Genomic DNA, 14,151 nt, shown 5'->3' with positions numbered 1-14,151 from the left:
ATAAAAATCTTTGTCTAGTAAGTCCAGTGACTGCACATCTTCAGGTATGGTTTCTGTTTATAATTTCTTTTCCTTTGACTAGGTCATATTTACCTGATTTTTTTGTATACCTTATGATATTTTGTTGAAAACTGGACATTTGAATTTTATAATGTATTAACTCTGGAAATCAGACCCAGGGTTTGCCTCAGTTTTTAAAAAATTGTTGTAGAGTCTTGACTGGAGATCAACCTGAAGTGAAAGCTTAAGGTCTTCCCTTTTCTTTTCTGAGTCTACATCTTTTCCTGGGCATTTATGACAGTTTTCTGAATTCCTCCATATACATGGTTGTTCTCGAATGTGTCCCCCCAAAAAAAAGATGTGCCTCCTTTAAATCCCCTGGAAGCTGTTTCAGTCAGTTGAAACAATGATGACCAGCTTTTGTACCTGCACTTCAGTCACCATAAGCAGCAATCTGCAATTCAAATATAAACCCCAGTATTTGGAGGACAAGGTGCTTATTGCCCACCCCAGCTCCACCAAGCCACACCATGAATGCAGGTTGCCAATCCCACTGCTGCCTCTCATGGGGCTGGAGCATGGGGAGTGGGGACCTGTTGCCACACTGCAGGCTGAATTTGACCAATATTAACTGTAATTTTCCAGCCAAGCTTTTCTCTGGAAACTTCAAGCCTTTAAGTAAACTCCAGAGTTCCAAAATAGTTACTTTAGATAGTTTCTGCAGGTACAATTGTTGTCTGGATCAGAAGACAGATCCTGGTGCTTTCTACTCCATCATCTTCCTTGTTGTCCAATCTCTGCCTTTTAATTGGAGATATTTAGATCGCTTACATTTAATATAACTATTAATATTTTTAAGTTGAGATCTATCATCTCTCTGTTGTCTTCTATTTTCCTATTTATTCTTTCTTCCTCTCTTTTTCTATATGAATTAAAATTTCTTATGATTCCATTTTACCTCTTTTATTGACTTAGTAGTCAACTCTTTGTTTCGGTAAATTGGTGGTTGGTTTAGGGCATCAGTAATTCATATTTAAGTGATATTATACTACCTTTGTATAATATAAGAACTGTTCAATGATAAAATGCAATCTCTCCCTTCCTAGAATTTGTACCATTGTTATCATACATTTTACTTTTATACTACACTATTATTATATTTGTTTAAAGGGGTCAATTATATTTTAAGGGTTTTTAATTAATAAAAATTCATATTTACTCAGGTATTATTATTTCTCATGTTCTTCCACACGTCCACATTTCCATCTTTATTATTTTTCTTCTGTGTAAAAGAATTTTTTTCACATTGTTTTTTGTAGTGCAAGTCTACTGGTGATAGTTTTGCTGGATATAGAATTCTAGGGTAACAACTTTTATTTCACTACCTGAAAGATGTTGCCACACTGTCTTCTCACTTGCATTTTGTCTGACAAGAAATCTGAAGTTCTTATTATTGTTACTTTGTATGTTAATATTAATGAAAAATTGTTGTGCTCACCTTCCTGATAACTGCTTCCCTGAATTAAAAAAAAGAAAAAGAAAGAAAGAAACAAACAAAAAAACCAGTCTACCATCCATTCCATGATTCATTGGGTTTGGAACTGGTTAACGTGACCACTAAGCCAGTATTTCACTCTTCTAAACCTTTTAACCCCATCCACACTAACATGTATGACATGAAAGAGTGAATTGTATATTAATTTTATCTCTATGACAGCAAACACAAATAAAAATTGTTTTAGGGCAAATAGACAATTTTTTATTAGACATTTATTGATGGAAGAGGATTTTTTTTCACAAAGATAACCTTTGTCTTTCTTTAAAACTACTTTCAGCTATATTTCCATGATACATGTTCATTAAAATATATTTGTGTTTCCCTAAAATAGAAAATTCCCAAGCATGGTCCATTCAGCTTATAATTTTTGTTGGACCACATTACAAGGACACTTTGTAGAAAGTTGTGGCCATTTCCTATGACATGAACCTGAGAAACTTAGGACTTTATTCCAGAAAAACATAGAAACATTTTTACCTGGACTTACAGGGAGAAGATCTGGGTTTTAGCTAGTCTTCTGCCAATTGTTTCCTTTTCTAGATATGTTTGCTTCTTCCTTGGATAACTTTAGTTTAGTTACAACTTTTTTTACAGAAGATTTCTTGCTTTCCCCTGTTCAAGCATTTCTCCATAAATGGATTATCCAGTCTTTTTCCTTCTATTTCTCTGACCTTTCTGGCACTACATGAAACTCCTTGGTCATTAGCTTGCAGGTTTCTCTTTAGCGCCCTTCATATAAATTAAAATGTAAGAGCAGACAATCAGCTACTCTCTTGGAGAGTGAGATACCCTCCTGTGGGGTCAGTGAGGTGCTCCTGTGCCCTTCAGAGGTAACTCCTGCTGCTCTTGATGCTCAGGAAGAGGTGGTGCAAGTCATCTCTCTGCACCCACCATCTAGGCAAAACAGTTCTACAGGAGGAAAAGCTGGACAACCACTTTCCTGTGGGTGAACACGTCAGAGCACATTCTCTAAAAGCGTTCCACCGTATTTGAGTAGTATTCCTGCTAGCATGGGTGCTCTGTGATGACAGGGTTAGTATCTTATTTACCTGCATATCCTCAGCACTAACTGTAGTGCCCAAAAGACTCAGGACTCAGCACATAAAAGGACAAATTTAATAAGTGTGTCCTATAGTAGAGCTTTCTGCTGATTAATACCCCTTTCTTAGGGATTCCTGATACTGTTGGGGTTTTCTTATTTTACCACTTACTGCACCTGAGAAATGGGGTGGTGTGATTTGATGCCAGCAGACCTGAATACATAAGCCCCACCACTTAACTACCTTTTGATTCATTTGTGCCTCAAATCTGCATGTATAATGGAACCAAAAGCAGATCCCCACCAGAGCTGGCCTAAGACATTCAGCATAGTGCCTGATTCATCCGAGGAACTGTGTGCTTGGCATGGGTCTCCTTCTCTCTGCTTTTGTAACTTCATTCGTTATTAACTATGTAGGGCTTTAAAATGAGGTATTTAAGTCCATGTTTACATTATAGCTACTTAGGGAAAGTTATAGTCGTGGGTAATAGAAGTACCCACATTTTCTGGGTTTTTTTCTTATGCTCCCAGCATGGAAGGCTGCAGGGCTTAGGGGCTGAGCTTGGTTTTGTCATAAGAAGCTGTGCAGGATGACCAACTGGTCCTGGGAGTCCTGGTCCTGACTCATTTCTCACAGTGCTCTCAGAGGTGAAAATATGTTCAGGCACGGGAAGTAGACCATAAATCTACAACATTCAGAGAATATGAATGTTCTCTTATGAACTCAAGATGTGACATCAGAGAAGGGTAGAGGGCCTTAAATAGTGAAATGGGAGGGACCTTCCACATGACCTCAATGTTTCCATCAACTATCCCTGTTCTGAAGACAGCACACCTTGTACCTGGTGCAAAATTGTCCATGGACAGAATGCTTTTATTAGAAGGCAGCGTTCTGCACATGTAGGGTTAAGCCCAATTACAGCAAACTGGCAGAATGTTAAGACACACATGTGCCAAAAAGGACTTCAAAGCCGTGATACAGAGCCCGGGGGACTCAATGTAAAGTTTTTCCAAGCTTAAGAAAACAATGTTGTACGGAAATGGTCAGATTCCAATTTCTCAAAAGTGTCTATGAGTTTGGCATGGAAACGTGTTTAAAGTATAAGTAAGAAACTAATGAAAAAAGACGTTAAACACTGGCTGTGTTTTTCATATGATGCAATGCAGGGGGAAAGGGGGTTGGAAGCCAGAGTAGCAAGAACTCATGTGTAAAAGCGGTCTGTCCTCACCCAGATGGGACGCCGTATGGACCGGAGAGCATCTTGCTGGGAGGGTCACTTAGAGGTAGATTCAGTCTCCTTCCAGCGAAGACATTTGTCTAAAGTTGAGGAAATTCCTTAAAAGGGCTGGAAACACAGACCTCCCTTTCTGTGGACATCTGACTGGCCTTGCCTTTTTCACAACTTGTCCTTGCTTTTATTCATGTGTAAAACTGATTCTGTTTTGCCCCCTGCCAGCAGTTAGATTTTTGGCCTTTCCTGGTACTCACTGCACCGTGGAGTTTTGGATCAGGAGGAGATTCTGACTCCCTCTGCTGGCGGCTCTCGAGCTGTCTTGCTGGCCCAACGTTCTCAAGGATGGTCCCCCACACACACCAGCTCTGCCACCTTGACCCCGTAATGCTGGGGCATTCTGCGGGCAGATGTATCAGAAGGTGGGGGTGGAGGATGAGAGCAGACAAGGTGGGTGCCGTTGAAAAGGTGACCCCAGGAGTTTCTGTTTTGCCCGCTTTGAGGGGACTTCTTTTTCTCCTTGAGGATCACTGAATCCACAGACTCTCCCCGTTCTAGACTTGAAAAGTCATAAGAGCAAAGACAGTGAAGGCTGTTGAAATGAAACCCACCAGAAGCATCAAGTCTGTGTCCCATTACGTCCAGAACAAGACTGCAGCTCACCTCATTCACATTCTCCTTGACTTAGAAAGTAATTGTGGGCCATTCTTTGCAAAGCATCTTTCTCAGTTTAATACAGGAGACATACAGATTGTGGGTGTGTAAGAGTGCACATGTATGAAACACCAGAAGAACCTATGTTTTGCAGAAACCAGTCTACTATTGTCAGTATCCTCAGTGGCCTTCTTCTCTTTCCTTTGATCCCATTACCAGGATGAAGGAAAGAGATTTTTCTTGCTGAATAACCTAATATTAATAAGACAATGTTGTACATTTGCACACCCTCCCTGCCACTCACCCAGACTCTCCCAACCTGTGCCAAATATTCCCACCCTGGAAGAGCTCTGTTCCCTGAGGGGGACTGTGCTTCTACTCCATCTTAAGAAGGACATTATTTACTCTTCTTTGCCAGCAATAACAATATAGTATTAATTAAAAAGCTGTGACTCTGGCATAAACCACATTCATGTCATACTTCATAGTAATAACAACAGTAGTCGTAGAAGCCAGAATTTATTGAGCAGCTGTTACGTGCCAAATTCTGTGGTATTGCTTTATGTGCATTATATCGTATACCTCCTTACCTCTGTCTTGTCATCAGCCACATAGATTTGCCATAATGAAACTGAAAAACAAGCCTGCTAGGACGAAGCTGATCTCCAGGTAACTTACCTGCCTGTCAGAACAAAATTCAACACCCTTTAAAGGAGAACATCACAATCTAGACACTTAATGTGAAAATTACAATGTCCAGCGTCCAGTTGAAAATTATTAGACATATGCAAAACAAGAAAAAATCAGTCAATGAAAATCGACCTAGAAATGGCAGACTCTTTGAAGCAGCTCTCTTTTTTTAACATCTTTATTGGAGTATAATTGCTTTACAATGTTGTGTTAGTTTCTGCTGTATAACAAAGTGAATCAGCTGTATGTATACATATATCCCCATATCTCCTCCCTCTTCTGCCTCCCTCCCTCCTTCCCTATCCCACCCCTCTAGGTGGCCACAAAGCACCAAGCTGATTTCCCTGTGGTGTGCAGCTGCTTCCCACTAGCTATCTATTTTACGTTTGGTAGTGTATATATGTCCATGCCACTCTCTCACTTCGTCCCAGCTTACCCTTCCCCCTCCCCGTGTCCTCAAGTCCATCTCTACACCTGCGTCTTTATTCCTGTCCTGCCCTTTTAATTATTTTCAAGACTAAAGAATACAAACATCATGAAGACAAAAACAGAATCTATAAAAAAGAATTGATGAACCAAAAGAACAGATGGAAGTGAGAGCAGTGGGAAAAAAAATACTGTAATTGAAATTTAAAATTCACTAAATGGGCTTAAGAGCAAATTAGACACCACAGAAGAAAAGACCAGTGAACTTAAATATAGGGTCTTAGAAGGTATCCAAATTGAAGCACAGAGAGAAAGGAGATTGAAAAATAATAATAATAAACAGAACCACAGTGACCTGTAGGATAATTTCAAAAGGTTTAACATAAGTGTAATTGGAGTCTTAGAAATGTGTGAATACAAAAAAATATTTTAAGAAACAATGGCCAAATGTTTCCCTAGTTTGATGGAAAATATAAACCCATAGATCCAAGAAATTCAATCTAAACAAACAACAAAGAAAACCACACCAAGTCACAGTATAATTAAATTCTGAATAACAGTGATAGAGAAAAATAATAAAAGCATCACAATAAAAAGTACCTTATGTTCAAGGGAATGAGAATAAGAATTATCACAGACTACTCACCAGAAATGATGCCAGTCGAAAGACAAGAGGACAACATCTTTCAGGTTCTGCTGAAAGAAAGAGAAGAAAAATCAAGGTATAATTTTATATCCAGGTGGAAGAAATAAAGGTCAAATAAAGACGTTCTCAGACAAAAACAGGGTATGTGGGTATATGGCCAAAAATATTGAAAGTGGGGTCTTGAAAAGGTATTTGTGCATCCATGTTCATGGCAACTTTATTGATAATCGCCAAAAGGTGAAAGTCTTCATCCTTGGAGAAATGGATAAACAAAATATGGTCCATCCATACAATGGAATATTATTCAGCCTTAAAAAGGAAGGACATTCTGATACCTGCTACCACATGGATGAACCTTGAGGACATTATGCTGTATGAAATAAACCGGTCACTAAAGAACACATACTGTGTGATTCCACTTATAGTCTATAAGGTATGCAGAGTAATCGTCTTTATGGAGACATAAAGTAGGATGGTGGTGGCCTCGAGCTGAGGGAGAGAGAGGGGTGAGGGTTTAGTGTTTAATGGGGACGAGTTTTAGTTTTGCAAGATGACAAGTTTGGGGTTTGGTTGTACAGCAATGTTAATGTAGTTAGTACCCCTTCACTGTACACTTAAAAATGTAAGATGTAAACTTTGTGTTATGTGGATTTTACCACAATTAAATGTTTTAGAGTGGGGTGTTATTTTCAGTATTATGTATTTCTTGCAAATGACTGGGTTTCTGTATTACCGGAGACTGAGCAGATGTGGTCTGGAGTGAACCTGAAAACAAGTGGAGGTTTTGTGAATCTGCCAACATGTGCAAGTAGAAACGAATACGCAACCGAGTCATAGCCACCACGTGCTGTCAAATGTTAGGAGTGCTTTGGAAGGAGAGAAAAATCGCAAAGCAAGTGCTCCACGGGAGGTGGAGAGACAGCTGTGCTCCCTGCCAGAGGAGGAGTGGAAGTGATGTGACGAGAGACCCTTCCTGTAGCTGCGGTGCCCACCTTTATCAAAAAGCTTCGGAGTGAAGTGCAGTTGTAGGATCTTGAAGGAATCATTCAGGCTGCTCCATATTTTGTGCCTATTTGATGTTTAAATATTTTATTGCTTCCTAATTATAAACCTGGACTCTCAGGTTTTTTAGAAAAGTTTTTTTTCTGGGGACTTCCCTGGCGACCCAGCGGTTAAGACTCCACGCTTCCACTGCAGGGGACGCGGGTTCAAGCCCTGGTCAGGAAACTGGGATCCTGCATGCTGAGCAGCACGGCCAAAAAAAAAAAAAAAAAAAAAAAAGTGTTTTTTCTTAACCATATACATGTATTGATTGATCCATCGTGAAGGTAAAGTTCGAGATTCTTTTTGGCGGCCCGTACAGAACAGAAATAACTCTCTGTAATACAGGGCCCAAGCAGACTTCAGTAAGTTACGGTGTTCTCTGGTGCCTTGTTCTGCTCTTACTCTGTGTTCTTATTCCCAGACCGAGCACACTGAAATCATGGAGGTTAGGGTTCTTTATGGACAATGTCTTCCCATCCATTCTTTTTCTTCTTCAAAAGCAAGAACTTGGCCACCCTTTAGTCTCTGTTCCTGCTAGGACTGCAGACGCCTGCTCTCACTTCGTGGTATAACTTTATCCTAGTGTTTTTAATTCAATTAAATAAGCTCACCCCTTTAAAGCCTGCTCTATACTAGGCATGGCCATCAAGGCAAGACGACAGGACCCAAGTCCTTTTTTTGAAGAAATTAGAATCAAACTGGACAGAGAAACAAGCACATAAACGTAATAGAATAAAAACTATGACTACAGATAACGATTGCCGTGGATGCACGGCGCAGGATAAATTGATTTCAATCAGGAGAAATCGTAGGAGGCTTCCTGGAGATGGTGGCAAGGGAGCCAGGCCTTGATGCTGTCGAGAATGCCCAACAACAACGTAGGGAGTATTAACAGAGGGGTCAGGTTTAGACTCTCAGTTGACATTGACTGTAAAGAAAATCTGGACTCAGAGAGGATGAAGAGCTGGTGCCTGCGGCCGTACCCAGTTGTCATAATCAACATCAGGGCCCCAACTGTAGTCCTGGCTGTAATCCAATCCCACCTTCCTGGACTGCTGGTATCCTGGTGACCCCTGCAGTACTGGATGGTTGGGGTACCTAGAAGGGACCCACTGATACGCCTGTATTATGGAGTGTGGTTGTCCTGAGAGACAGCCTACTCTGTGCAGCTATGCCTGGCCTGCTGGACTGGATTTGCGTTACCAAGGAATCGGCAGGGTTCCCGGGTCCTACCCCCCTCATCTGTGACCTCAGAAGAGTCACAGCTACCTCAAAGCACCAGACAAATCAATAAATAGCAAAACCAAAGGGCCTGAGATTTTATGGCAAATCCCAAATGGTCCAGTGAGGCTCAAGTCGTGGTGTCTGGGATCAGGGAGAGGAGGCCAGGGGACACTCAGCTGGGCCATGGGGTTATTCTCCAGGTGGTGGAGGACAGGAAAGAAGGAGACGAAAGTGACGTGCTGAACCCGAGCGCTCTGACGGTAACTCTGGCGACGGTCCCAACGCGGAGGAGGGAGAAATGGAGACCATCATTTGGATTGCCATTGTCCAGGAGGAGATATGGAGAGCTGCCCTGTGGACAAGGATGCTGGTCATGAGCTAGAGAGCCGAGCACAGGCCAGGCGCCCACGCAGGAGCACGTGCCGGCTCCAGTGGGTCTCTGCTGGGAGTGGACCATGACTCGGGACCTGTCTCCAGCCGTCCTCTGAGAAGTGGAAGAGGTGTGAGGTCTTAAGATTCGTCCACATGCTTGCACCCGTCCCCACCCCCTCTCCTGTTAGGTTCCGTAAGGAACTGAAGGTCCAGAGACGGTGAGCCGCCCTCCACGTGCATCTGTGTCCGTCACCGCTAGAACTGGGCTAAAGGGATCTTCCAAATGCATAGAAGAGAAGATCTTTATCTTTCTCCCTGTAAATAAGCAATGACTGGAATGCATTTCTCCATAGTCGTGTCCCTGTAACTTCTCAGGCAAAGAGACATCTCTATGGAGAGATTTAAGATAGTCGTTTTTAAGTTCTTTTAACGATGGATACATTTTAACAACGTAGATATCTTTATTCTATCAGTTTGGACCAGGACCACTGTGAAGACACTAATGGTTAGTGGGAATCATCATAGAAGGAAGTCTGTAAATATCCGATGATGCGTCAATAATGAAATAGATTTTGCTGTCACCATGGCCACTCCCTGACTCCCCACCCCCACCCCAGCCCAGCAGCTCTCAGGATTTCTCTTTTCTCTCACCTACTTATCTACCCTTTTTGGACTGTCCGGACGTCCAGCATTCTTCTGACAACCCCGCCCATCACGCATCCCGGACACCCACAGACAGAAAGGGTCTCTGGAACACCCTGCTCTCACCAGACTCACACATCACAGCGTTACCTTTAGAGTGAGAGTGAGTCCTGGAGGGCGAGGGCTGTGATACCACTTCTCTTGTGTTGTCAATATCGAGACGCAGTCCTGGATCACGGGAGGTCTGCAATAAGAAGATAAGGAAACGAAGTAATAGTTGGATATTGTCTGGCATCCTAGAATCGTAGTGCCAGAGAGGATGTACAGACTTCCTATCTGGTATAGGAATTCTCTCTATAGTATCCAGACTCTTTAAAGAGAGAGAGAGAGATGTTAGGTCTGACAATATTTGCATAGCCCTGTTAGAAAAACTTCCTTACAGGGCAAAACAGTCTTACATGCTATAGCTTCTACCCTTGTTTGTTAGTCTATACACTGCTGGTACAACACGTAAGCCTGATTGCTCAGTTGGAATGAGCTGTACTATCAACGGGAAAGTGTGGTGTTGATGTAATACAGGGGTTTTTTAAGAGACACATAATTCAGTGTACAAATAAGTGCGGAAATTACCACTAACATTCTGATGGGGAAAACAGGTATTTTTAAACTGACGAATGGTGAGGTTCTTTCTATCGTATGTACCAGGTGTGGGGTGAGAAGAGAGAGGATTTAGTAGCTGAAATCTGTCACTTAGGTTAATCCAAAGACTGTCCAGTTTGTTTAATCCTAAATCTAAAAGCTTTCAGTTCTGTGTACTTCATACAAGAAATTTGCATTTTAATGGAGGACTGCAAAACGATTTTTGGAATGTTCCATCATTCTAAGTGGGGCATAACTCTTTTGTTATCAGGACATTTTTCTCTGTAATGCTAACTACAGAAAAAAATCTGCCTGGACCTGGGAGAAAAGATCTATGATAAGAGCAAGTTCTAGTCTAACTCTTTTCTGATAAAATCCAAGAAAGTTACTTTCTATGTAGCTTTCTGTAAAATCTGTGCTCAGCAGTTCACTAATACTGCCCTGGCCTCGTGATAATAACAGCAGTAGCTCTGAGAGGTTTTACAAGTGGAGAACTCATAGTCCTGGAAAACCTTGTAACAGTAAAGAATGGGATGTAAAAGTTAAAGGAAGTTTGCATGTAAAAGCTACATACAATAGAAAGATGTAAGACTCATTTAACATGTAAACATATCTTTCACTTTGTAGAGTCACTTCTAAGAAAAAATTCACATAAAATGAATTTCTGAATGAATCATATTTACACAATTCCCTATTATATAATCAGAACGTATCTGATTACATAGTAGAAATCAACATTTAAAAAACCTATTTCAGAATTTAACAATTAACGATATATATATATATATATATATATATATATATTTTTTTTTTTTTTTTTTTTTTTTTTTTTTTTTTGCGGTACGCAGGCCTCTCACTGTTGTGGCCTCTCCCATCCCGGAGCACAGGCTCCAGACGCGCAGGCTCAGCGGCCATGGCTCACGGGCCCAGCCGCTCCGTGGCATGTGGGATCTTCCCGGACCGGGGCACGAACCCGTGTCCCCTGCATTGGCAGGCGGACTCTCAACCACTGCACCACCAGGGAAGCCCTAACGATATAATTTTAAGGCTGTGAAAAAATCAAATTGCCCATAAATAAAATTCGACAGAAATATGTCTTACAGAAACTCTAGTATACAATATCTGGCTTTTATGGCTGAATCATAGAACCGTGTCCAATTTTAATACTTACCCAATAATATCAACACTAACTGAATAGCTAGTGCTAGATCCCACCTAAAACAAAGTATGTGCTCATTTAGCTGGACTTAGTAACATGTTACTACATACCTGACACTTCAATAGTGCAGGGTTTTAATAGGGCTGAGTGACAATTCAAACATACATTTCTAATAGGTGTGCAAGGATTTAGTATTAGCTAGATTTTTGAACCAGGGTAAAAACCATCTGGGTAATGCTGGCATGAATTTTATATACGCACTAACACACAAGTGTATGATTTTAGGATGCATATATTATGTGTATATTTTATATATATACACACAGATACTATTTAAAGATGTAGTTATATATACAGAAGAGTCATGAAGTATTTAGAGTGGGATGGATCCACCTAGGACTAGCTCATGAACGTGTTAAAACCAGCTGTTTGTGTTCTGTTGACTGGACCCAGATCTTTGTTGCATGTTTAATATTTTTCTTTGTTTTGAAACAGGTTGTTTGGTATCAAATCAGTCATCCAAACAGACTGTTCCAGCACGTGGAAGATCATAGCAAACCCAGACCTGTCATGGTACCACCATGCCAACCCCATCGTCCTGCTGGTGATGTACTACACGCTGGCCACTCTAATCCGAATCTGGCTACAGGAGCCCCTTGTAAGGATCAAAGGTTTTCATGGTCTTGTCTGCAAAGTAGCCTGGAAACTCCAGGGGAAAGTGTTCATTCCTATCAACTGCTGGCTAATTAGTACTATATGCCAAAATAACTATAGTGTTCTTATTATAGTATTTTGCTTCTGCCAAGAGTTCTAACTGAATACAGATACTATCAGGACAAAGACCAGCTTCCCTATGTTAGCATCACCCATGGCTACTCAGACGGTCTGTGGTGAGGGGAGTGGAAGCGTTGTTTTAATTGAGCACTTACTATATGCCAGGCCACGTGCTAGGTTGATTACATACATTATCTCATTCAATCCCCTGCATAACTCTCAAGAATAGGTATTGTACCCATCTTAGAGATGAGGAAAACGAGGTTCGAGAGGTAAATCACACATTTACCAAACAGTAAATATCGGATTCAAGCCTACATTTGCCGACAAAGCTAGGGTCTGTATGATGACACACCCTGTTACCACGGCGACTGGAGTTTCCTAAATCTTCTCAGACCTCCAACCTCCGATGGTGCCGTGGGGATGCCCCCGCTCTTGGTGGTACCATAACCCCCGGGGGCCCCACCACGGGGCAGGGCTGAGGACTGGGCTGTTCCCTATGGGATTATTAGTAGCATGTGGCACTTTGGGAACAGGACCAGGGTGGCTTGTGGCCTCTCTCTTTCCCCTTTCTGTGACAGGAAACTCCAGTCTGCTTTTGCTTCCCCTAAATGACCCTGAGAAGCTCAGCTGTAAGGCAGCTGATCCGCACACAGGGAGGCAGGTGGTGTAGATGGGGCTGCCGCATCTCACCTCATGGCCACGTGCTGGGGAGCAGAGCTCACATTAGACACCAGCCTGGCGCCTGTGATACAGTCCCTCCAGCTCGGGGGCCCTGGTGCCCCACCCGCCTCCCCTCTTTGTCTGCTCATCCAGGCTCCATCCACGCGGTCAGCTGGCTAGGCAACCAGTGTTTATCAAGAGCTAGCGTCTCAGACACTGGCCTGGGGCTGGGGGTAGAGCGTCGGTGTGAGGGGGCCCCAGGTGTGAGGCCCCGCTCTGGGGGACTCTACATTGTACAAGAGGAAAAGCAGCCCCCAAAGATGTGAGCAGGCCCAAGTCGGCACAGTGAAACCCTGAGAGGTGTGTTCCATCCATCCCAGCGGGAGTGCCTCCTGCAGGAAGGGGGTCTGCCCACCTCCCTCCTGTGGGAGGACCACACAGGCGTGCTTGTTTGCAGGGGCCTCATGACTCACCTCTCCCTTGGAGCCAGTGATGGCAGTGACGTGGTGACAGAACGCTCTAAGGGCTCCTGGAGAAGCCCAATTACCTTCTGTTACCTTTTCCTCCAAGTCTCTTCTAAGATATGAGTGTGCCAGTAGAACCCCTTAGAGTGGTGCTGTGTTCACTTCCGCCACAAACACACAGATGTGGGTATGTGTGTGCACACATAAAACTGTGCAAGAGAGATTAAAATATCTCACGGAAACTATCTCTGAACAATGTCTCAACCAACGATGGAAATGACTTTAAGGCCTTCGGGTTCACAAGAGTTCCAGGTGCCCTTGGCTTTCTCCGTCGTGTGTCAGGCAGGAGCTTGTGCACAGGTGCTGCTGGGCTGTTACAGACACTTGGCCTCCTTAGCCACGGGCCCTCTGGGGTGGACAGTCCACATTCCAGGCCACACAGTTCACAGCAGGTCACAAACCACAGCGTCTGCGGGGGTGTGTGGAGAACAGGGCCTAATCCACAACAGCATCGACCCTCGGGGTCTGTATTTTAAATGGGGCTGGGACACGGGACTTTCTCACTGAGGTGCAGATGGAGGGCAGGTGCCTGGTTCTATCATGGCTCCAGGTGGCCTGGCACATTTCATGGAAAACATGAGTTCTGTGGTAAAAGTCTACGGTATATGTTTGAGAAAGAGAGAGAGAAGCAGGTGTCTGGAGGTGAATGTAACACACGGCTCCCCGGGGCATCTGGTGCTCCCCGTGGGTGCTCTGTGTGCACTGGGCCCCGGGAATTGGGCAGTGGCACTATGTGCCCTCCCTCTGCCCCCATATCAACATGTGTTAGTGCCTTTTACGGGGCATCTTTGTTGGGAACCATCCTCAACCACCAAGTGCGTTCTGATCCTTTTTTTCTATCAACTCTCCTGGACCAACTGTCTGA

At 43.0% G+C, this 14,151-nt stretch overlaps 1 protein-coding gene across 1 annotated transcript in view; it reads left to right on the top strand.

The window, feature by feature from the left end:
* PIEZO2 (piezo type mechanosensitive ion channel component 2) overlaps nt 1–14,151 on the top strand; it is a 148,754-nt gene that overhangs the window by 30,911 nt on the left and 103,692 nt on the right. Inside the window, exon 4 of the mRNA XM_067699726.1 lies at nt 11,821–11,983. Within this exon, the coding sequence (XP_067555827.1) occupies nt 11,821–11,983 (163 nt within the window). The remainder of the gene's footprint in view (nt 1–11,820; nt 11,984–14,151) is intronic.

This window comes from Pseudorca crassidens, chromosome 12, assembly GCF_039906515.1.
Source record: "Pseudorca crassidens isolate mPseCra1 chromosome 12, mPseCra1.hap1, whole genome shotgun sequence".
Classification (NCBI taxonomy): domain Eukaryota; kingdom Metazoa; phylum Chordata; class Mammalia; order Artiodactyla; family Delphinidae; genus Pseudorca; species Pseudorca crassidens.
This window is presented reverse-complemented; position numbering and strand designations above follow the sequence as displayed.